Consider the following 24,819-nt stretch of genomic DNA (forward strand, 5'->3'; position numbering starts at 1 on the left):
GGTCAAAGCATGGGAACACAGAAGAAAAAAGAATATTGGCTGTTTTTAAAAGGGTTTCTCCCCCAAGAGAGAGGTAGAGGTTGTTCAGGGGAACCAGCCTGAGACACACAGGCCTCACTGGGCGTGTCTGAAGACATTGAGATGGCAAACATTTGAGTAGGATAGGTGTATGCAGACTGTTTATTGTTTTAAAATCCTTTTCTTTAATTGGTTTGTGTCTATGACTAAAAATAAACAATACTTTGGTTTTAAGACTGTCTGATCACTGTATGGTGCTGGGCACAGACTCCTGACCGGTGCCCAAACTGCAGTGTAATAGCAGCTGATACACAGGGGGCTGTAGCTCAGAGCCCAGCCTAAAAGAGGGAAAAACAGCAAAATTCCCCCCAAGGTAGGTAAAGGCACGAGGCATGCCACCTGAGGGGATTCACTCAGACAGACAGACCCCATACCCATGACACTAGGGGTTAGGCAAAGTTTTAGTATTTTGCTCTCTGCTTCTCCTATTATTCCCTTACTCCCCATCCTTTTATTTCCTCCTCTGCTAGTGTTATGTTCCTGCTACACTTTTCAGTTCTGACATTTTGCATCTTCCTCTTTTCCCATCCTTTTGATGTTTGGCCAGGTCTGTGTATGTGACGTGATTGTCGAAGAAATTAACCAAGCCAAGTCACAGGCAGACTCTTAAAAGCTGTTCATTTTTGTGTGCAACACACTGAATGTTTAAGTGGAAGTTTAGCTTTCACAACAAGGAATGGGTTTCTGTGGCAAATGCTACTGCTGCAGAATGGCAAAAACATCGGGTGCTCAGCGAGTAATAGTAGGGGAAAATTAGTTTAGTTTTTGCAAAAAGAATGATTTTTGCTGATACAGACTATCACAGCTACAACTCTGAAACCTTTTTAGTTTTTGTAGTTTTAAATTGCCAAGCTAATTTTCCCCTACTGTTACTCATGCCTTCTTGTCAACTGTCTGAAATGAGCCATCCTGATTACCATTACAAAAGTGATTTTTCCATCCTGTTGATAATAGCCCACGTGAATTGAATGGTCTCGTTAGAACTGACCCTCCACTTGGTAAGGCAACTACTATCTTTTCATGTACTGTTATATATATCTTCCAACTGTATTTTCCACACCATGCATCCGATGAAGTGGGTTTTATCCCACAAAAACTTATGCCCAAATAAATTTGTTAGTCTCTAAGGTGCCACAAGTACTCCTCATTTTTTTTGTTTTTCAGGGGCTGGATGGTATAGTTGGCCTATATAAGACAAAGCCCCTAATATCAGGGCGGTCCCGGTATTATCAGGACGTCTGGTCAATCTAAATGGTCAGGAGTACTTTCATTTGCCTCAGCAAGAACATTATGACTTTTCCAGATATCACCTTCTCCACAAGTATCTTTGCCTTTGTCACTGGAAGACTGTATTTTGCAATGTTCTCCAAATTGGGCTACTCCTGAAAACCACTATAAAACTTCATAGGGTACAGAATGAGACCATCTGCTTTCTGAGTGGGAGCATAAGCCACAGAGCATAGAACATGTGCTCTGTAGTCTGCATTAAATTTCTATGTATTTCCAGCTTGTGGTTAAAGTGGTTTTGACATAGTTCTAAATTATTTGGGCTTTGGTTATCTTCAAACTCAACTGTCTGACATGCCATTTTTATGTTCCTAATTCACCAGTCACATACTCTGGTTCAAAAACCAGTCCAGTGCGCTAAACCTTTTCAATTAAGTTAATTAGCCACTTTTAAGATAAGAGGTGTGGAAGTAGTTAATAGGTGTTAATGTGGTGAAAATCTCATGAGTCCCATTGCTCAAGAGTTAATTGTGTAAACCATCTCCAATGTGGGAGAAATGCCTGAGGAGGCCATAGGTCAGACCTCTAAAATCTGCAGTAGAAAGGTATTTAATTTAGAAGGGGTGCCAAAACTGGTGCTCTAATAGAGAACAAGTGAACCATAATTACGGAGAAACTCCCTGCTCTTTGTAATAGACTTACAAGCACTATTTTTCTACAGGAATTACACCTGTGATCATTGTATCACGCCTATATTATCAGATTGTTTTCAATTCAAATATCACTGGAATTTTAAATTTCAGAGGATGGATTATCCCTCATGTTTCATTTAGTTTAGTAGGAAGATTGTTGCACTAAGATGCAATAAAATGGAAGACAACAGAGCTCAAAAACTCATCCTTCAAGCTCACCTTTAAATCCTTTCCTGCAGGTACATCTGTATCCATCCACCAAACTGTCACAAATTCCTCCATTCTGGCACGGGTTTGACAGACATGCATTCTCTTCCACTTCACAGTCTGTTCCAACCCAACCAGGGTCACAGAGACACATGTATCTGAAAGAAAATAGCATGTTTCAGTACTATTCTGAAGCAGCTGTTCTATCCACAAAACTAGGCAGGTAGATAAGCTGAAAGGGTGGGACAGGGAGATGATTTGCCCTTAAAAAGGTTCATGAATCATTTTTATCTTAGTCACACCAGCTATACAATTTTCTTAATATTAAAACTAACCCAATCTTTAAAGCTACATGCCCAGTATTAGTTATCTTAATAAAATACAGCTTTATTCTGCATCACGCTTTTCTTGGCAAGCCATCTCAAAATGTTTAGTAGACGCTAAAGAAATGACAAGGTACAAGCAAGGAAAAAAGATGGCTTTCAAATCCAAATAGAGAGAGCTGATGAAGTGAAGCGATTCCAGATGAAAGCAGCCAAGAGAAGTGGCAATCCACTCCATCAAATTCCAAAGCTTAATAAAGGATAGCACCACTCCATTCACAGGACAAGTAATCAAAGATCTGGCGAATCATTATCTTTCCACTCTAGCCTCAACCACTGATACACAGGCCCCCAAATGCCCCTCCCCTCACATCACCCACACAGATCTTCTTGGCTTTCTGGCATCCTGTGCCAAATGAAGAGGGGCAGAAACTCAAGTGATGATGGCAGAAAATGAAGGTTGATACAAAGAATTTTTCCAAGCCTAGGCTGAGGCTGCATTAGAGACCAAGAGAATCTTCCAATCAGCTTCCATAGTAGCTGCCCTAAGGAGCTATCCAGGGTGGTAAACAGTTTACTCAGTCCTGAGTGCTTACAGCCCGCACCAGAGCCCAGAACCAAGTGCTGCAAAGAACCATCATCCTGCTGCGCTGAAAAGATCACTCACATTTGAACAGTTTCTCAAACAACACGGGCCCTCTCTACCTATACCCAACCACCAACAGCCTGCCTGCATTCCGGGAGTGCAGCACATTCACTCCTTAAGGAAGCTGGAAACCCTAAAGGAGCTTATGAAAGAGTCATGGCACCACTCCTGACCAAAATACCCAATGCCTCAGTCAGAGAAGGAATCTTCCCTTCCCCCTTCAAGCATGCAATAGTGTGACCAGCACCAAAGAAACCTGGCCTGGACACGTCAGTTCTAGCTGAGCACTGTCTAGTATCAATCTCCCACTTCTGAGCAAGCTTGCAGTCACTAGCCAAAGGCCAACTACATGCCCATCTAACTGAAGCTAATATTCCAGACCTGGCACAATCTGGATTCGGGGCAGGATATGGGCCTGAAATTGCTTCAGTGGCACTGCTGGATGAACTCCTGCTGTCAATGGATACAGAGCAGACATCCAATCTCAGCCTCCTGGGTCTCGCTGCAGCATTCCCCATGGCCAGCCATGAGATACTGCAGTCCTGCCTAAGAGCCATGATGGGTTCAGGGGAGTCCAATAAAATGGTTTAAATCCATCCGGTAGGGCCATAAACAGTAATAGGAAACTGCACTGCTGCATCTATAGACGTTCCAAAAGGATCAATTCACTCTTCAGTCTTATTCAACACCTATATGGATCCATCTGAACAGATAAGAGGACATAGATTCTTGTGCCAGTAATATGCAGACAACACAGTTCTATTTATCCTTCACCATATACCACTACCACTAAAATGGTCCAGTGCTTGGTTGAGATCAGCTCATGGATGAAGAACAGCTGGCTGAAACTGAACCCGAGTGTGATAAATAAAGTGTGCGTGGGGGGGTTAGCTCCCTTTGATGGACACCCAGCCAGCCAGTTAGCTATAGAATCCCTCTTGGTAGCTGTTCTTCACTTGCTTTACCTGTAAAAGGTTAAAAAGTCCCCCAGGTAAAGAAAAAAAAAGCAGGCACCTGACCAAAAGAGCCAATGGGAAGGTAGAACTTTTTAAAATGGGGAAAGAAACTTTCCCTTTGTCTGTGCTCTCTGGGCACAGAGCAGCCACGCTATAAGCAGCTTTAAGCCAGGTATGATCATAAATCATCAAATCATGACTAGAACTACTTATCTGAACTACAGATGTGTAAGTAGATAAGAATGTTTAGCTAGGCGCAATCAGGTTTATTTCTGTTTGTTTTTTAAGGCTTGTGGCTCTCCTCTGTGCTAACCCCACATGCTTTTGTTTGCTTGTAACCTTTAAGCTGAACCCCCAAGAAAGCTGTTTTGGGTGCTTAATTTTTGTAATTGTTTCTTTTAAGATCTAGCAAAAAGCCTAAGTTCCAGATGTATTTCCCCGCCCCCCCCGCTTTTTTTTTAAAAATAAAATGTACCTTTTTTAAGACCAGGATTGGATTTTTGGTGTCCTAAAAGGTTTGTGCATGTTGTTTGATTAGCTGATAGCCACAGCTAATTTCCTTTCTTTTCATTCTCAGCTCTTCCCTGGAGGGGAGGTGAAAGGGTACCCCACAGGGAGGAATTCCCAAGTGCTCCTTCCTGGGTTCAAAGGGGTTTTTTTGCATTTGGGTGGCCTTTACCAAGCCAAGGTCAGAGAAAAGCTGTAACCTTGGGAGTTTAAATACAAGCCTGGAGTGGCAAGTATTAATTTTTAGAATCCTTGCACACCCCCTTGGAGGCAGAGAGTGGGGATTCAGCCTAAATTCATGAATGAACACTCCAGTGATTGGGACCTAGTGTTGCAGCAGTTGCTTTTTGCCTACAGGGCTTTACCACATCCCAGTTTGGGATTTTCACCTTTTGAACTCGTTTATGGCCACAAAGTTAAGGGGCCATTACAGCTGGTGAAGAAGCAATGGGAGGGGGTTACATCTTCTCCAGGAACTAACATTTTGGACTTTGTAATGAACCTGCAAAACACCCTCAAGGACTCTCTAGCCCTTGCTCGAGAAAACCTACAGGATGCTCAACAAGAGCAAAAGGCCTGGTATGATAAACATGCCAGAAAGTGTTCCTTCAAAGTAGGTGACCAAGTTATGGTCCTGAAAATGCTGCAGGCCAATAAGATGGAAGCGTCGTCGGAGGGGACATATATGGTCCAAGAGCGCCTGGGACCTGTTAATTACCTCATAGCGTTCCCAGACCCTACCCTAAAACCTAAAGTATACCATGTTAATTCTCTAAAGCCCTTTTATTCCAGAGAAATCAAGGTTCTCCAGTTTACAGCCAAGGAGATGATGCTGAGTGGTATGAAAGAGTCTACTATGAAGGAAAAAGCAATGGTGGCGTGGAAGAGGTTAGCCTTTCCATGACCCTTGGGCATAAGCAGCGACAGCAAATCCAGGAGCTGTACACCAGCTTCGCACCAACGTTTTTAGCTACCCCAGGATGGACAGAACGGGCATATCGCTCCATTGACTCAGGTGATGCTCACCCAATTAGAGCCCAACCTTACTGGATGGCTCCTCAAGCCAAAACCGCAACAGAAAGGGCGATCAAGGACATGTTACAGATGGGTGTAATCCACCCCTCTGAAAGTGCATGGGCCTCTCCAGTGGTTCTGGTTCCCAAACCAGATGGAGAAATCCGCCTTTGTGTGGACTACTCTAAGCTAAATGTCGTAACTCGCCCAGAAAACTAGCCAATGCTGGGCACAGATAAGCTATTGGAGAAACTGGGACGTGCCCAGTTCATCCACCTCAGACTTACCTAAGTGATAATGGCAAGTGCCGCTAGATGACCTCGTCAAGGAAAGGTCAACCTTCATCATCTATGTAGGGTTGTATGAATTTAATGTGCTCCCTTTCAGACTGCAAAATGCACCCGCCACCTTCCAGAGACTGGTAGATAACTTTCTGGTGGATTTGGGGAATTTAAAGTTGCCTACCTTGATGATGTGGCTATAGTCTCAGATTCATGGGCAGAACACGTGGAGTACCTCCAAGCTCTCTTCCAGCACATAAGGGAGGCAGGATTAACCATTAAGGCCAAAAAGTGTCAAATAGGCCTAAATAGGGTAATGTACCTTGGACACAAGGTGGGTCAAGGTACTATCAACCCCCTACAGGCTATGGTAAATGCTATCCAATATTGGCCTGTACCTAAGTCAAAGAAGCAGGTCCAATCCTTCTTGGGCTTGGCCGCGCATTACCGACAATTTGTACCACACTACAGCCAAATTGCCACCCCACTGACAGACCTGACCAGGGAAAAGCAGCCAAATGGCATTCAGTGGACTGAAAAGTGTCTTGGCAGATGATGACCTGACCCCTGTTGTACATGCTTTCACCACCTCTTGGCTGGACTACAACAATGTGATATATCTGTGCATGAAGCTCTCAGCCCCTGTAAAACTCTAGTAGTACAGAACACTGCAGTGCCTCTCAACAATATGGGATACCGCAAGCCCACCAGATCTGTCCTGTGCTCTCTCTGTTGACTTCCCCTAGAATATCCAGTTCTTAGTCCTGATCTTAAAGGTGCACAAGGGCCCAGACCCACAATATCGAAGAGACAACCTAAAGATCCAGGATGAAAACTGGGGTCAACAACTCTACTCCTCAGACACAACAAAACTCTTTACAATAGAGGTAAAGCTTGTGTGTGTGCCAGGGAGAACTTTCTCAAGGGCCAGTCCGAGAGTTTGGAAAGAAATCCCAGAGGAACTAAGGACCATCCCATACCACTCCAAAGGCAAGGCACACTTCACCTGTATTCTCTAATACCAAACACACAGCCAAATGTACATTAAAAACCCTACCAAAACGAAGCACTGCTCTGCACACACAATTTTTCTCCGGGGGAGAGATGAGAGAACAAAGCACATATGAGGCACAGCACTTAATGTACTACTAGAAGGTGCTCAGATACTATGATGATAAGCATGGCATAAGAATCTATAAAGAACGGCAGGGGCAAGATTGTATGACCAGGCAGAGGCCCTATGTTAGAATAGCACAGAAAACTACCTGGGGTGAGCTGCAGCTAGCCCATGGGGACTATAAAGTGGCCATGATAAGCTGCAATATAAACAAGTTTGGATAGTTGTCTAATTAAGAAATAAAACTGGGGAGAACCAGAATCTTCACAGCAGACGATATTTAGGGCATTTATTGAAAAACTGTAATTCAAAGGTGTTTAGAGTAGCTGGGACAGCTCATTAACAATAAGCCCAATGGGCAACCAAACAATGAGAGAACCAAGCAGGAACAAAAAGGTCATTGCAAATGACACATTTAGCATATGGCATTCCAGATGCAAGGAAGAAATCCCATCAAAACCAACTACTTTCAAGCACTGAAACGCTCCATATGTGTCAGTGCCCTCCTGCTCTTATCACTCAACAGTGGTCAAGGCCCAATGCAGACTTTTCCATACAAAACACTGGAGAGAAGTGTTTAGAAACTGGTCTTAAAAATAAAGATTTCATAGTCAAAAAGCCCAAACCTACTGAATACTTTGCATATATATAGCGTTTCATACTCAAGGATCTCAAAGCACTTAACATGATGGTAGAACTCACCCACTGACATCATTTGTGCAGTTTCCATGTACACAAGGGTTACTAAGACATTCATCAGCTTGCGAGTGACAGCTGGGTTGACGGAAGCCTTCAGGACACAGACACCGAAATCCATTCATTTCATTTACACATGTTCCACCATTATGACAGGGACTGGAGATGCATTCATCAATATCAATATTACACCTTGGACCTGAAAAGAATATTACTTGTTAATTAGTATTTCTCACACACAAGTTTACCCCGCATGTATGCGGGAACATTTATCAAGATTCAGTGACTCATCATCAATATAAAGTCAACATAAAGTGACCGATCCTGCAAGGTATGACAGCTTTGACTCAGATTTAAGCCTATGGGAGTTTAAAGCATTCAATGTTTTTGAAAGATGGGAGTGTTCGTATCAGGAGCAGAGCATCTACATCTCATAAGCCTTCTGGAACTGTTAAAGAGCTACAACAGAATTGCAACGGGAACAGAATTATATACATTCTTTAGGATGATTGAAGATTATGTAATTGTACTATGCCTGGTGCAACCTTCCTGAGTTTATCAGCTAGGCACCTACCCTTTCCACATTTAAGTACCTCTTGAATACCCATTCCTGCCATAATGCCTGCAGTGCATCTAGATCTTGTGCATATTAAATAAAAGAGTACACTGCTTCTTATTTTCCCTAACCTCTGCCTACTTGCCATCTATGCTTAGACTGCAAGTTCCTCAAGGGTCTGTTCCTTCCTGTGAGTCTGCAAAGTGCCTGGCATAGATTGGGCACTACTATAAGTTTTAAAAATATATATATATTCCAGGCCTTAAAAAGTGAATCATCTATTTCATACTCTAACTTGAGCCATTGACCTGAAGGAAGCTGCAGGTCCTGAATACTGGAACATTCTGATTCACAAGTGTGCTAAAGTATTTTAACAGCACGAAAGCAGGAAGGTCAATGGGTGGCTAACATGGTGCCCAAAGTTAGAGGAGGCCCAAAGGCAAGAGTGGTCAGGAACATACCTCATTCCATTTGGGCTTAGTTATACCTCCATGTTTTTTTTAAAGTGAATTTCCTTCAGGTAGAAGTTTAAAGAGATTTGTCAATAGAAATGCATAAAATGAGTACTCTCTCTTTGGGGCTATTTCTGAGAAGAGATTTTGGCTCAGTTCTGACTGGAATCTTTCAGTAACAATAGTGACATATTACACTAAGGGACTGTTATTACAGGACATTCAGCACGTTCTTTCATGTGCATTAATTTTATGAATTCATTATGCAGTCTGGCTCACAGCAAGCAAAGCATGTTTTGACCTTTTAGACAAAGACCACAGGACCTGAAGAAGAGCTCTGTGTAAGCTCAAAAGCTTGTCTCTCACCAACAGAAGCTGGTCCAATAAAAGATACTACCTCACCCACCTTGCCTCTCTAATATTGTGGGACTGACCCAGCTACAACATTACATAAGACATTGGAAGCACTGGGGCTGATCTGCTGTGATATTTAGTTCAGATCACTAACAAAATGGGCCAATAATGTTTCTTTCAATTAGCACACTTGCAGGATACAAATGATTTTAATACAAACAGAAAAATTTAAACTATGGAATAAACTCCATCCAAAGAGCAGTAGGTTGGCTGATGGGGACTTTTGTACCAATACTAGCTGGATAGTAGCTGTGCACTTGTGCACATTATAAAACTAATTGAATGCTTTATATTTGCAGAAGGAAAGGGAAACATTTAATTTGTATATAAGTTGGCCCAATTCTCCAAGTTCTCTTCAGAGACCTCTTGCTATGATGTACAACTTTCTTGTTCCAATAAAGAAGCTGTAAGTAAACCCACTGGGATTTTGGATCATTATTTCTTATGAAGCCGAGTCATGTGAATTAGACTAAATAACCCCAAAAGAATTACAATTCATATCACCAAGCTAGGGCATTTCTTTAGTCGATGGGCAGAACGTGCGTTGAAATTAAGAGATACTGAGACTCATTAAAAATACGAATTATTTCTTGAGACACTGAATAGGCCACTTGCTATCAATGAACAAAAAACTTCCTGAAAGAAGAGACCATCTTCCCAGGGGAGAGATGATTATCTTCAAGGCAAAGCTGAGGACAAATATCTGTTAAATGAAAGTACATTTTACCTGTAACTCCAGGCTTGCAGACACAATCGTAGCGATTAATGCCATCGAGACAGACTCCATAAATGCAGGGGTTACTTGCACAGTCATCCAAGTTATTCTCACAGTTCACTCCTGCAAATAAATGTAATGAAATTCAAGTTAAAACCAGAACAACCCTAACATACAAACAACAATGCTATAAGTTTCCTGAAAATAGCCAAATTCAAATTGCAGTATTCAAACTGCTTAGGCATGACAAGGGGATGTGTATGATTAGATATCAGCATGTGGTGCTCTGAGTCCTCTTCTGTTAGTGTAGTGCAACTCCATTAAAGTCAATAGAGTCAGTGAGTAACAGGAGAATTTGTTTCCTTGTATCTAATCAGCCTTCCAGCAGAAGAATCAGCCATTTTGGACACAACAAGAAAAATATTTTTGCTGTTTTCCCTATGTACAGTCTGAGAGGGACTGCCTGAATTCTGAGGATGAGGAAGAGAGAATACTGCCCAAGTTAAGCAAACAGAGTACAATACACACTACTTGTATTGTTACAGCAAAAACTGTAGCAAGAACTGTGGAGAGAAAAGTGTAGGTATAACGAAATGCGCAAGTAAAGCTTTCAACAGCATCAAGTCTGATGCTGCAATATCTTGGATATCTTATGGTGTACATTTTATGACAAACAGCAACCTCTCAACCAAAAAAGTTTAATCTTGTAAAATAAAGGATGCTGAAGGAAACCAAAAAAAGACTTCTGAAAAAAGTGCAAGGTGATTAGACTCTCCAGAATCAAACTATTGATCTAGTGTTGCAAGCATAGTAATATCTGAAATCTTTACTTCTTTTGGTATGTGTAGATTTCTGCATTCCACAGCAAAATTGGTGATCAACACAGTGAAGTTCACATATGCACCTGGCCCACTCATATATACATCTGTGTTGATCATAGTTGAGTGTGTAACAACTAGTTTTGTTTAATAATGGAGTTTCCATTCATTCCATGGCAAATCATCTGGCTAAATGACTTTCTCCCTCTGAGTTTGGGAAGTGCCTAGTACACTTTGGCAGCTACTATAATCCAAATAAGTAATAGTTAGGGCTGCCAGCATGTCACGGTGGAGAAAGTTAGATACTGTGATTTCTCATTCTGTCCACGACATCCTGCAAATACTTATCAATGTCCATAATTTAAAACATATGATTAAAGTCAATGAGACTACTCATTGGCTTACAGGTAAGCATGTGTTTCCTAACTGGAAGGCATTTTCTGTCTGTAGTAACCATGTCCTAAGCTTAACCTGCACATTCTGTTCCTCTCCCCACAAAACCAACCAATTCTCCATCAGATGATTCATTTGGTTCATGAAGCACTGGGGCTAGATAGTGCAGCCGGGACTGTGTGGAGCATGAAAGATAGTGATGGGAAGGTTCATCTCCCAAGACAGAAAGACATGGCTGCTCCAGTAGTTTGCAGGATCACACAGGATGAGGCCAGGACTGCTTAGGTGGCCCAACTCAGATACCTCCCAAGAACAGCAAAGCAAGGTTAGGACTATGCTCAAAAGCGAGGCTTGGTTCTAGAGAGCAACCAAGCTGAAGCAAGCCTGGGGTGACCCAGAGAAGAAGTCAGGCCAGAACAATAGCTAGGATCCCAATTCAGTTTGCAGGGAGCTGTCTGCTGCCAGAGCAGAGGGGGCAGTTCTGGAATGTTACTTAAAGCACTACTGTCAGAAGGATGACACAAGATACATGGTTTGTTGCTTGCCACACCATATTTCTGCTTCCAAGCATCATGTTTTATTTTGGGGTCTGTTAACTTCAATATTCATTTGAAAAAAAAAGCCAATATTATTTGACACAAGCCAAAATGGTTCTGATAAATGTTTGTTCCTTTAAAGAACACTAGGACACCAGCCATGCTCTGACGCATGGCTCTTGTGTAATAACATTTTACAGGACAGAACAATTAAAAATCGAGGTGATTTAAGCAATTTTTTAAATAGAGTGCTTTAAATCACTCAAGTAAGGTTGATGCTTTGTAAAGCTAATTTGAGAGTTGTACTATTGCAACTTTAGATTAAAATTTAATATTAATTTAATAAACAATTATAAATATTTTTAATCTAAGTATTAGTAAGGGTATTCTGTTTGGGAAAATTGCCATAGGGAAAAAATAAAATATTGAGAATTAAAGGGCCCTGATCCTGCAAACACTTAGGCAGTAATATAATGTCACTCTCACGAATGATGCTATTTAAGTCAATGGGACTACATTGCTGAACTTCTTTTCTTTTTTTTATTGCAAACTTTAGTGGCATGAAGTCTACCACTTTGAAACAATTTTGATTTCAGTGTTAAGAGTTTAGCCTTTCATACATTAACAAAGTTAATGATCTTTTACATATGGGTGAAATTTTTCCAAAATATGAGATTATAGCTAGGCTCCTAAATTTATATTTAGACACCCAAGTGTGGAATTTTCAAAACTACTTCCGAAGCCTTGTAGCTTCCTTGGCTCAGATGTTCAATCCATTAGAAGGTGGTGCTGGTTGCAAACACAGCATGCACTATTTGTTTATCAATTTTATGTTTGTGTTCTCACTGTAAGGATGCTAATGAGGCCCTGGACTTGCACTTTGCAGCACAGATGAGCATTTTAAGTGGGAAATTTCTTAGAATTTCATATTTTACACTAATACTTCCTGTTAACAATTATCTAACTAAAGTACAAAAGACCCACTTTAGAAATTTAAGATTATAAAAAGGGAAGTAAATAACTAGCTACATGTAGATAAAAAAATATAATTTCTGGTAAGATTGTGACTTTTTTTAAAGTCTTGATTTTTGTCTGCCCTGCCATCTTATGCTTTATGTACCTGAAGTGCCCAGGAGACAGTTGCACTGATAGCCATTCACCAAATCAATGCAGCGTCCTTCATTGAGGCAGGGGTTACTCTGGCATTCATCTACCTGCTCACTGCATATGGCACCCATGTACCCAGAATTGCAGACACAGGTGTACGAATCAATTCCATCCTGGCATTCACCATGGTGGCAAGGGTCAGGGTCACAGTTATTGATATTCTCTTCACACAAAGTGCCAGTAAAGCCTAAGAGAAAAATGAAGAAGTGTGATTAAGAGGCTTAGAGATATATTATATGATGTCCTCTGCATTGAATATCAAACACAATAATACAGTGTTCATCATACCAAACCAGCAAAATGGTATTCAGAATATACAGAACTGTTTGGGCACCTAACCTGTAACCCATCTCCCAACCCCAGAGAAGCCAACAGACCCTGTATGGTATACAAAGCACAGTGTGCCACAGAAAAAGCTGCATAGATAATCTTTGCAACAGAGACCGATACCTAGAATGCATTCAAATCTGAGCAATTATGGAAGAAAATATTCAAATTACTATCAGAACTGTTTATTGACATCAATATGAAACAAACTGAAGACAATCCCTTCTCTTACTAGACTATTAGTAATACTAGATATTTCCACTATCCAGAAGCCCAGAGGACTTAACTTTTGTCAATACAAGGAATTGATGCACAGGCCTTGAAAAAATTGACTTTCCCACTGAAGCTTTCCTGGAGGTCTGCAGAAAAGGTAAGCTTTAGTTCAAAAATCTTTTAGTCCTCATGACTGTCAAGAACCTTTAAACACTCCACCCATGAGCCAACTGTAAAGCGATACACTGCTGTCTGCTAAAGGCTGCAGACATGCACCTCCTGTGTCTCTGCAGCAGTAGAGTGTTCTCCATATTTAAATTTATTAATTAAAAAGCTGATTGACAATATTATTACAATACTACAGCTATTAAACTTAATTACTATGAAGTGTCATACACCACTGACCCATTCCTTTAAACTGAAGGAGGCAGGACAAGCATTTTGCACCTGGCTTAGAACGATGTAGTCCTAGGTCTAAGAATTGCCAGGTACATTTTCAGGCCCTGTTAATTCACTATTCTAATATGGGTGCCCTGTAATTTGAGACATTTGGATTTACAGCAGACAAAGCCCTGGAGAACATGATCCTTCACAGGGAGCAGAACAGAGTAGTCCTGGTACAATATCTTTTTCCCCCATCTGTAATGTATGTTGCCATGCAAGACACTCGCTCTCAGTGTCCCCACCACAGAAATGGAGGGAAAGAGGAAGCCAGAGACTTAGCAGCTCTTTAAACAGACACTAGTATTTCAACTGCATGGGCATTCACAGTTGCTTTCAGTCCCATTTCCTCAAAGCTGCCCATGTTTAGTGTGCCCCAAGTCTTTTTTCCTTTTCTGGGAAATCCAAAAAGTCTGTGTAGGGAAACAGGCCCCAGCCTGTGTACCCAAAATCAGCACCTGCTTTTCGTGTGTCCTCAATCTAGTTAGCACTCTGATCTGGTGCTGGTGCACCAGCACTCTGATCTGGTGCAGCGAACAGCAGAGAGGCAAACAGAAGGAGTTTGCCTGGGATCCCTCTGAGCAGAGGTACGCTAAGTGCTGCAGTAGGGGGACTGCGCTGGTGAGTATCTGAGTGTCTGTTGGGGGGGCAGTTTGACTGTGTGCTTGATTGTTTGATTGCTTGTTTGACCAGTTTGATCTGGGAGTGCTTTGTTCCAGCTGGGCCTGACTGTTATAAAAAGGCAGTCAGCTGAGCAGCGAACAGCAGAGAGGCAAACAGAAGGAGTTTGCCTGGGAGTTCGCCTGGAGAGAGCTCTTAGAAGGAAGAGACCATGGATGCTGAGCAATCCGCCGTTGTGACCTGCACAGGATGCGCCATGTTCGTCTTCCTTCCACAGGATAGGAGCGAATTTGTCTGTACCAAGTGCAAGCTGATCTCCATCTTGGAGGAGAAGATTCAAGGTCTGGAGAAACGAATAACAACCCTGCATTCCATAAAAGAAAATGAGGATTTCCTGGATAGACGTCAGGATCAGCTGCAGCGGGCACAACGTTCTGAAGATTCAGAGCAGGCTACGCAGCGGGGACAGAAGGCCAGCGAGGATAAGTGGCGGCATGTGACTTCCAGAAGGGGAAAGAGTACCAGAAACACCCATGTACCAGAAACACAGATACAGGTGAGCAACCGTTTTCATGTTCTCTCCACAGGTATTAGTGCAGAGAGTGGAGTGGATGATGCACCTGAGGGAACAGAGCAGAAGGAGACTCCACTGATTGGAAGGCATGAGATGCACCTTCCTAGGGATGGGGGTTCCACGACCACCACTCCCAAGAGGAGGAGGAGGGTGGTGGTGGTCGGGGACTCTCTCCTCAGGGGGACTGAGTCATCTATCTGCCGCCCTGACCGGGAGAACCGAGAGGTGTGCTGCTTGCCAGGGGCTAGGATTCACGATGTGACGGAGAGACTGCCGAGACTCATCCAGCCCTCGGATCGCTACCCCTTCCTGCTTCTCCACGTGGGCACCAATGATACTGCCAAGAATGACCTTGAGCGTATCACTGCAGACTACGTGGCTCTGGGAAGAAGGATAAAGGAGTTTGAGGCGCAAGTGGTGTTCTCGTCTATCCTCCCTGTGGCAGGAAAAGGCCAGGGTAGAGACCGTCGAATCGTGGAAATCAACGAATGGCTACGCAGATGGTGTCGGAGAGAAGGGTTTGGATTCTTTGACAATGGGATGGTCTTCCAAGAAGAAGGATTGCTAGGCAGAGACGGGCTCCACCTCACGAAGAGAGGGAAGAGCATCTTTGCAAGCAGGCTGGCTAACCTAGTGAGGAGGGCTTTAAACTAGGTTCACCGTGGGAAGGAGACCAAAGCCCCGAGGTAAGTGGGGATGTGGGATACCGGGAGGAAGCACAAGCAGGAGATTACAAGAGGGGAGGACTCCTGTCTCAGACCAAGAAAGCGGGACAATCAGCGGGTTATCTTAAATGCCTATACACTAATGCAAGAAGCCTGGGGAACAAGCAGGGAGAACTAGAAGTCCTGGCACAGTCAGGGAATTATGATGTAATTGGAATAACAGAGACTTGGTGGGATAACTCACATGATTGGAGTACTGTCATGGATGGATATAAACTGTTCAGGAAGGACAGGCAGGGCAGAAAAGGTGGGGGAGTTGCGTTGTACGTAAGAGAGCAGTATGACTGCTCAGAGCTCCAGTATGAAACTGCAGAAAAACCTGAGTGTCTCTGGATTAAATTTAGAAGTATGAACAACAAGGGTAATGTCGTGGTGGGAGTCTGCTACAGACCACCGGACCAGGGGGATGAGGTGGACGAGGCTTTCTTCCAGCAACTAACAGAAGTTGCTAGATCACAGGCCCTGGTTCTCATGGGTGACTTTAATCACCCCGATATCTGCTGGGAGAGCAATACAGCAGTTCACAGACAATCTAGGAAGTTTCTGGAAAGTGTAGGGGACAATTTCCTGGTGCAAGTGCTGGAGGAACCAACTAGGGGAAAAGCTCTTCTTGACCTGCTGCTCACAAACAGGGAAGAAATAGTAGAGGAAGCAATAGTGGATGGGAACCTGGGGGGCAGTGACCATGAGATGGTCGAGTTCAGGATCCTGACACAAGGAAAAAGGGAAAACAGTAGAACAGAGACCCTGGACTTCAGAAAAGCAGACTTTGACTCCCTCAGGGAACTGATGGGCAAGGTCCCTTGGGAGAATAACATGACGGGGAAAGGAGTCGAGGGAAGCTGGCTGTATTTCAAAGAAACCTTATTGAGGTTGCAGGAACAAACCATCCCGATGTGTAGGAAGAGAAGTAAATATGGCAGGCGACCAGCTTGGCTTAACAGTGAAATCCTTGCTCGTCTTAAACACAAAAGAACAGCTTACAAGAAGTGGAAGATTGGACAAATAACCAGGGAGGAGTATAAAAGTATTGTTCAGGCATGCAGGTGTGAAATCAGGAAGGCCAAATCACACTTGGAGTTGCAGCTAGCCGGAGATGTTAGGAGTAACAAGAAGGGTTTCTTTAGGTATGTTAGCAACAGGAAGAAAGTCAAGGAAAGTGTGGGCCCCTTGCTGAATGAGGGAGGGAACCTAGTGACAGAGGATGTGGAGAAAGCTAGTGTACTCAATGCTTTTTTTGCCTCTGTCTTCACAGACAAGGTCAGCTCCCAGACAGCTGCACTCTGCAGCACGGTATGGGGAGGAAGTGACCAGCTCTCTGTGGAGAAAGAAGTAGTTCGGGGCTATTTAGGAAAGCTAGACGAGCACAAGTCCATGGGGCCGGATGCGCTGCATCCGAGGGTGCTAAAGGAGTTGGCCGATGAGATTGCAGAGCCATTGGCCATTATCTTTGAAAAATCATGGCGATCGGGGGAGGTCCCGGATGACTGGAAAAAAGCTAATGTAGTGCCCATCTTTAAAAAAGGGAAGAAGGAAGATCCAGGGAACTACAGGCCAGTCAGTCTCACCTCAGTCCCTGGAAAAATCATGGAACAGGTCCTCAAGGAATCAATCCTGAACCACTTAAAGGAGGGGAAAGTGATCAGGAACAGTCAGCATGGATTCACCAAGGGCAAGTCATGCCTGACTAACCTAATTGCCTTCTATGACGAGATAACCGGCTCTGTGGATGAGGGGAAAGCAGTGGATGTACTATTTCTGGATTTTAGCAAAGCTTTTGATACAGTCTCCCACAGTATTCTTGCCAGCAAGTTAAAGAAGTCTGGGCTGGATGAATGGACGGTAAGGTGGATAGAAAACTGGCTAGATGGTCGGGCTCAACGGGTAGTGATCAATGGTTCCATGTCTAGATGGCAGCCGGTATCAAGTGGAGTGCCCCAAGGGTCGGTGCTGGGGCCGGTTTTGTTCAATATCTTCATTAACGATCTGGAGGATGGTGTGGACTGCACCCTTAGCAAGTTTGCAGATGACACTAAACTGGGAGGAGTGGTTGATACGCTGGAGGGTAGGGATAGGATACAGAGGGACCTAGACAAATTAGAGGATTGGGCCAAAAGAAATATGATGAGGTTCAACAAGGACAAGTGCAGAGTCCTGCACTTAGGACGGAAGAATCCCATGCACTGCTACAGACTAGGGACCGAATGGCTGGGTAGCAGTTCTGCAGAAAAGGACCTAGGGGTTACGGTGGACAAAAAGCTGAATATGAGTCAACAGTGTGCCCTTGTTGCCAAGAAGGCTAATGGCATTTTGGGTTGTATAAGTAGGGGCATTTCCAGCAGATCAAGGGATGTGATCATCCCCCTCTACTCAGCACTGGTGAGGCCTCATTTGGAGTACTGTGTCCAGTTTTGCGCCCCACACTACAAGAAGGATGTGGATAAATTGGAGAGAGTCCAGCGGAGGGCAACAAAAATGATTAGGGGGCTGGAGCACATGACTTATGAGGAGAGGCTGAGGGAACTGGGATTGTTTAGTCTGCAGAAGAGAAGAATGAGGGGGGATTTGATAGCTGCTTTCAACTACCTGAAAGGGGGTTCCAAAGAGGATGGATCTAGACTGTTCTCAGTGGTAGAAGATGACAGAACAAGGAGTAATGGTCTCAAGTTGCAGAGGGGGAGGTTTAGGTTGGATATTAGGAAAAACTTTTTCACTAGTAGGGTGGTGAAGAACTGGAATGGGTTACCTAGGGAGGTAGTAGAATCTCCTTCCTTAGAGGTTTTTAAGGTCAGGCTTGACAAAGCCCTGGCTGGGATGATTTAGTTGGGTTTGGTCCTGCTTTGAGCAGGGGGTTGGACTAGATGACCTCCTGAGGTCCCTTCCAACCCTGAGATTCTATGATTCTATGATTCTATGATGAAAATCTGCTTGAGCTAGGCACAGACTTTCCACAGCTGCTTCCAAGTCGAGAAAGGGTTTGGGTTTTTCCTTTTCCTAGTGACATTTATTCTGTCACAATCAGTAATAGAAGGAGAATCCTGGTGGTAACAACTCCTCTTCTGTGGCCTAGAGCCATTCCATTCTGAAACTTGTCCTCTTGTATCTACCACATTCCCTGGGGAATTAGCTATTAAGAGGAATCAGGTTGCTTTAAAAATGCATACCATCGTAGAGACACACTGTTTACAAGTTGCCACTATATCCATTCACGATGTTCTGACTAGAGTCTCAAAGAGGGTTTCTTAATCCCTGGAATTACACACAAAATAAATGCTACTTCCAGAATTTTCACAGAAATGCTTAACACAGTCAAAAGATGGAATAAGAGAGATTTATGGAGGCAGTGATACAGTCTAGTCTCAGGAACCTGATACATCATTCTCTTACTGGGATGACAAGGTCTATGTGTGCCAGGTTCATTTTATAGGAATAGTATCTAAGACATATCCTCCTTTCAAACTAATTAAACAGAGAAAACTGATTTTTTCTTTACCAGGAACCACGAGCTCTAGAGCTCCTATTTCTAACGGTTGTTCTATAGCAATTCTGTCTTCTTTTGAGATACTGATGTCTGAACAAAATTTGGAGTAAAACTATGGCATAGTCTGCAGTGTGATATCTTGTCATATCATATGTTGCAGAACCATTTCCCCTAGAGAAAAGACGGTTACTCACCGTAGTAACTGTTGTTCTTCGAGATGTGTTGCTCCTATCCATTCCAGTTAGGTGTGCGCACCGCGCGTGCACGGCATCTCGGAACTTTTTTACCCTAGCAACTCCGGCGGGCCGGCTGGGCGCCCCCTGGAGTGGCGCCGCTATAGCGCAGGATATATACCCCAGCCGGCCCGTCCGCTCCTCAGTTCCTTCTTGCCGGCTACTCCGACAGTGGGGAAGGAGGGCGGGTCTGGAATGGATAGGAGCAACACATCTCGAAGAACAACAGTTACTACGGTGAGTAACCGTCTTTTCTTCTTCGAGTGATTGCTCCTATGCATTCCAGTTAGGTGATTCCCAAGCCTTACGTAGGCGGTGGGGTCGGAGTTAGATGTTGCAGAACGCAACCGCTAAGCCAGAGGCTGCAACAGCTCTGGACTCCGGGACCAATGAGGCAAAGGTGTGGACCGAGGACCAGGTAGGTATACAACACATCCCCCGAAAGGAAATGCGAGCCAGGAAGGCAGCTGAGAAGCGTGAGCCCTGGCGGAATGTGCAGCAAGGTGGCTCTATGGCACATGGGCCGAAACAGAAGAGGTGCAGATGCACAACGTCATTGAAGATGAAATCCTCTAGGAGGAGACAGGTATGCCCTTCGTCCGGTATGCCGGTACGATGAAGGTTTTGGGGGCGTTACGAGAGGGCTCTGTCCGCTAGATATAGATTGCGGACGCCCTGCAGATGTCGAAGGAGGGCAACCGTTGCTCTCCTTGCACAGAGAGTGGCTTCGGAAATAAGACCGGAAGGAAGATATCCTGGTGGATATAAAAGGCCGACACCTCCTTGGGGAGGCAGGTCGGACGTGGTAATAACTGCCCTTGTCCTTGAGGAACACAGTATCCCTTGGGCCTATTGTGAGAGTCTGAAGCTCGGAGACTCGTGTGGCCGCAGGAAAGACTACAGGAAACTGCCTTGCAGGACAGTTATATCAATGAGCATGTTGACATTGGCTCGAATAGGGCAGTCATAAAACTGGATAGAACCAGATTGAAGAGCCAGGTTTATGGCGGGGCCCCACTGGGGGGGGGGTGTATAAACGCTCCAAGCCCTGAGGAACCAGATGGAATGGAGCGGGATCTCGGCGGGAGAAACATTGCGCGTTTCGGAGCAGCATGAGAAACGCTTCCACTCGGCCAGATACTTTAATCGAATGGACGAATTTTCTACCACCCCGGAGAATCCCGTAGAACCGAGGCTGAACAACGTAACTCGGATCGGTTTAGCCACACAGGAGTCCTGCTGTGAGGTGCAGGGATTACAAGACCGGGTGGTGAAGGTTGTCGTGATTCCACGTCATGGGGTCTGTGCCAAGAGGGTTGCTACCGAGAGGTGTAGCAACATGGTGTGCCAGTGCTGCCCAGGTTACACTGGAGCGAACCCGATCAGGAGCGCTCTGTCCCTGCGGAGTTTGAGCAAGACCTTGTGAACCAGCGGGGACAGTGGACAGCGTACGGCAGATGGCTGATCCATGGCCTCAGGAAAATCCTCCAAGACCGAGCCTGGGGAGAGGCCTTGGAACGAGGAGAATTTCTCTCCCTCTTTCCGTTCTCGCGAAAGCGAGGAGGGCTATGCGGGGGAAGACCCACTTCTGGAAAACGGAATAGATAAAGACGGGAGGAAACCACCACTTGTGAGACAGGAAGGATCTGCTGAGACGATCCGCCAGCTGAATCGCCTGGTACACAAGGCAGACTGCTCTCAGCTCTCGGACATTGATGTGTAAGGCCAGCTCTTGCGCTGACCGAAGGCCGTGAGTGCGAAACTACACCAGGTGCGCACCCAGCCGAGAGATGGGCTGTCTGTCACGAGGGACCCCGAGGGGTGAGTGAAACAGCATCCCCGGATACACCGGGGAGGATGCCGACTCCCGGTCGAGGGAGCCTAGGCTGCTCGGTGGAAACGAGACGACCACGAGTATGCCATCTCTGCCCGGGTGGCACCCCCAGGTGAGCCACGATTGAAGTGAACAGAGGCAAAGCCTGGTATGTTTAGTTGCAAACGTGTAGACAGCCATGTGACTCAGGAAACCGAGGCAAGAGCGAGCCCAAGTTGGCGGGAAGGTCCGTAGACCTTGTACAATTGTTACCCTCGCCTGAAACCAAGGCTGAGGAAAGCAGGCTCTGGCGAGTCTGGAGTCCAGGACGGCCCCAATGAATTCCCTTCCCTATATGGGAATCAGAGTGGATTTTACTATTGATCATCAGGCCTAGACACAGGAAAAGGTTCGTGTCGATGCCCACATGACTGGTACTTTGGGCCCGGGGGTTCTTCGAATGAGCCACTCGTCTAGACACGGAGAACGTGTATCAGACGGTGGCGAAGAAAGGCGGCGATTACAGCCATGCACCTTGAATACCCCTGGGCTGTACAGAGGCCAACCGGGAGGGCCGTATACTGGGAATAATGATGGTAGGCCCCAAACCGAGGGTACCTTCTGTGTGGAAGAGAAATGGCAACGTGAAAAACACGCGCCCTTCATATCGAGGGCGGCGTACCAGTCTCCGGGATCCCAGGATGGGATGACGGTCGCCCTGGGTACCATGCGGAACTCATCTGCATCGTGACTTGTTGAGTTCTTGCAGGCCTAGGATAGGTCTGAGACCTCCCTTCGCTTAGGGGAATAGGTTTCACCCTTAGGTACCGCCTGTATAGCTCCGATGAGGAGGAGCGTCCGCACCTCTTGCCAGAGGAATCGCTCGTGAGAGGGGTCCTTAGGAGGGGCGAGGATGGGTAGGCTTTTGCCCCATTGGTGGTCAGAAGGACCCTAATTCTGGCTCCTTTGGGGTGCGGATTGATGGCCACGACCGTGTAAGCCACGCCCGCTGGCCATGTCCTGACCTTGTCAAGGCGCAGGGTAAGAGCGGAGGTTGGGGACGGAAGCGTCGGCGCTGAATTACCGGCGTGTGCATGCCGAGAGAGAGAGAGAGCAAAGTGACCCTGCTGCCCTTTAGGTTCTGCAGCCTAGGGCCAGTGTTGTCAGAGAACAGGCCTGTGCCACTGAAGGGCAAGATCTGTATAGCGTGCCGCAGCTGCGAGGGAAGGCTTGATAACTGGAGTCCTGAAACGCGCCGCGTGGCAACACCCGAGGCCAGAGTCATGGCAGCGGAGTCAGCTGCGTCCAACGAGGCCTGGAGGGAAGCTCTCTCCAGCTCCGTCCTTTGCTGCAGGAGGGCATCGAACTCTTGACGGGAGTTCCGAAGAACCGACTCTGTAAATTTGCCCACTGCCACCCACAGTAGCGGATAAGCAGGGCTTGCTGGTTCGCTACACGAAGTTGCAGGGCCCCCTCCGGGTACATCTTATGGCCCAGTAATACCACACGCCCAGCCTCTTTGGATTTAGGGGCTGGTCGCATTTCGATTAGAGGAGGGCCGGAGGGGTATGTTCCTGCCCCCGCCTCATCTGGGGAGGAGGAAGAAGAAAGGCCCGGGACAAGCGGGTCCTGTGTGGGCTCGAGCTCCTGGACGACCTCCTGATCCGGTGGGATCTGGGAGCCCGGTGCCGAACCGGGGGTTGCTCTGTACCGGTCGGACGGGGACGACTAATTGTCACCTCTGGCACCCAGAGCTCAGAGGGAACGGAGCGAGATGGGATCACCGGTACGCCTCTGGCGTGGTAGTACACCCACGGCGTCCAGAATGACCACTGATAGGTCTCCTCGAAGACTCTGGAGGGCACATCGGAAAACAGAGTGCTACACTGTCCACGGGACGACACTGATGCGTGGCTGGATGGCCCTGGAGGAGCTGAAAGCTCTTGGTAGAGTCTCCGTCTGTAACTGACGTCGCTCGATGCGGCACTGGGGATCGGTACCGGTAGACAGACCGGTACCGAGAACGGGACCTGCCACCGAAGCTGTGCCGGGCGGTCGACCGAGGGCGGTGCCTGAGGCTTGATCGGAGCTGAGTGTCCCGGACCGGCGAACGGGATGCTGACCGGTGCCGCGAGCACTACTGGTACCAACAGGGAGAACGGCGCCGAGACCTAGATCGGTGACGGGACCGAGAACATCTGCGGAACCGCGACCCTGAACGGTGCCGCTGTGCGGTGCCGAGGTAGGGTGGTCTGATCAAGGCAGGCTTGCCCATCGACTATGTAACCCCCACCGGCGGTGCCGGGGGTTGAGGCAGCGTAGATGCTGTCGTTGCAATCAGCCCCCTCGCCGTGGACACTGTCTCCGGCGTGGAGGGAATAGTGAGCTCGACCATAGCTGGCACCCCGGATGCAGCTTCATAGTGAGCTCGACCACGGTCCATACCGGGGAGTGTTCCAGCACCAGACTCGACGGCTTTTGCCTGGCCGGAGTTAATGGTGCGGGCATTGTCGGTGCCGCGGTAGACATCGGTGCCAGGCGATCCGACGGAGCATAGCGCTCGGCTGCGGAGCAAGCGGCTCGGACGCAGCTTCGCTCTTGCCTGGCCGGAGTTAATGGTGCGGACATTGACGGTGCCGCGGCAGACATCGGTGCCAGGCGGTCCCACTGAACATAGCACTCGGCTGCGGAGCAGGCGGCTCGGACGCAGCTTCCTAGCGAGCTCGACCACGGTCCGTACCGGGGAGCTTACCAGCACCGGACTCGACGGCTCTTGCCTGGCCGGAGCTAACGGTGTGGATACTGTCGGTGCCGTGGCAGACATCGGTGCCGGGCGATCCGACTGAACATCGCGCTCGACTGCGGAGCAGGCGGCTCGGACGCAGCTTCCGGGCGAGCTCGACCACGGTGCGTACCGGGGAGCTTTCCGGCACCTGACTCGACGGCTCTTGCCTGGCCGGAGTTAACGGTGCGGATATTGTCGGTGCCGCGGCCGACATCGGTTCCGGGCGATCCGACGGAGCATAGCGCTCGGCTGCGGAGCAGGCGGCTCGGACGCAGCTTCATAGCGAGCTCGACCACGGTCCATACCGGGGAGCTTTCCAGCACCGGACTCGATGGCTCTTGCCTGGCCGGAGTAACTCTTCATCCTCCAGGAGAGAGGTCCATGCCGAGGGTACGTCGGAGTCAGCGACGGTGGTGCCAGGAGGCCTTGGCGGCACCGGCGGTCCGGTGCCGAGGGAGCGCGCCGTGAAAACTAACTAGCGCTCGGCGCCGAGAGCGGAGGAGCAAGAGCTGCCTCCCGCAGGAGCTGTTTAAAACGAAAGCCCCGCTCCCCTTTGTTCACTGATTAAGGGCCTCACAAATGCGGCACTTATCTGTGAGGTAAGATCCCTCGAGGCACTTAGGAGAAGATCTCTTGTCGGCAGCGGCTTGTGGCATTAGAGCATTAGAAAACCCTGTGGACCGGGCATCGGACCCGGCCCCGGGTGAGGGGAAGGGGATAAACCCCAACCCCTGTAAAATAAATACACTATACTATTCTACAAACAAACAAACAGAGTTAACTACAACTATAAACAGAACGAGAGAAAACT

The 24,819-nt window shown here is 46.6% G+C and overlaps 1 protein-coding gene across 1 annotated transcript in view; it reads right to left on the reverse strand.

Annotated features, from left to right (window-relative positions):
- Window positions 1-24,819, reverse strand: part of NOTCH2 (notch receptor 2) — a 159,674-nt gene that overhangs the window by 57,946 nt on the left and 76,909 nt on the right. The window contains exons 11-14 of the mRNA XM_045026116.1: window positions 12,749-12,982; window positions 9,894-10,004; window positions 7,751-7,943; window positions 2,217-2,362 (exon numbers count right to left, since the gene is read on the reverse strand). Coding sequence (XP_044882051.1) covers window positions 2,217-2,362; window positions 7,751-7,943; window positions 9,894-10,004; window positions 12,749-12,982 — 684 coding nt within the window. The remainder of the gene's footprint in view (window positions 1-2,216; window positions 2,363-7,750; window positions 7,944-9,893; window positions 10,005-12,748; window positions 12,983-24,819) is intronic.

This window comes from Mauremys mutica, chromosome 8 (assembly GCF_020497125.1).
Source record: "Mauremys mutica isolate MM-2020 ecotype Southern chromosome 8, ASM2049712v1, whole genome shotgun sequence".
NCBI classification, from domain to species: Eukaryota; Metazoa; Chordata; order Testudines; family Geoemydidae; genus Mauremys; species Mauremys mutica.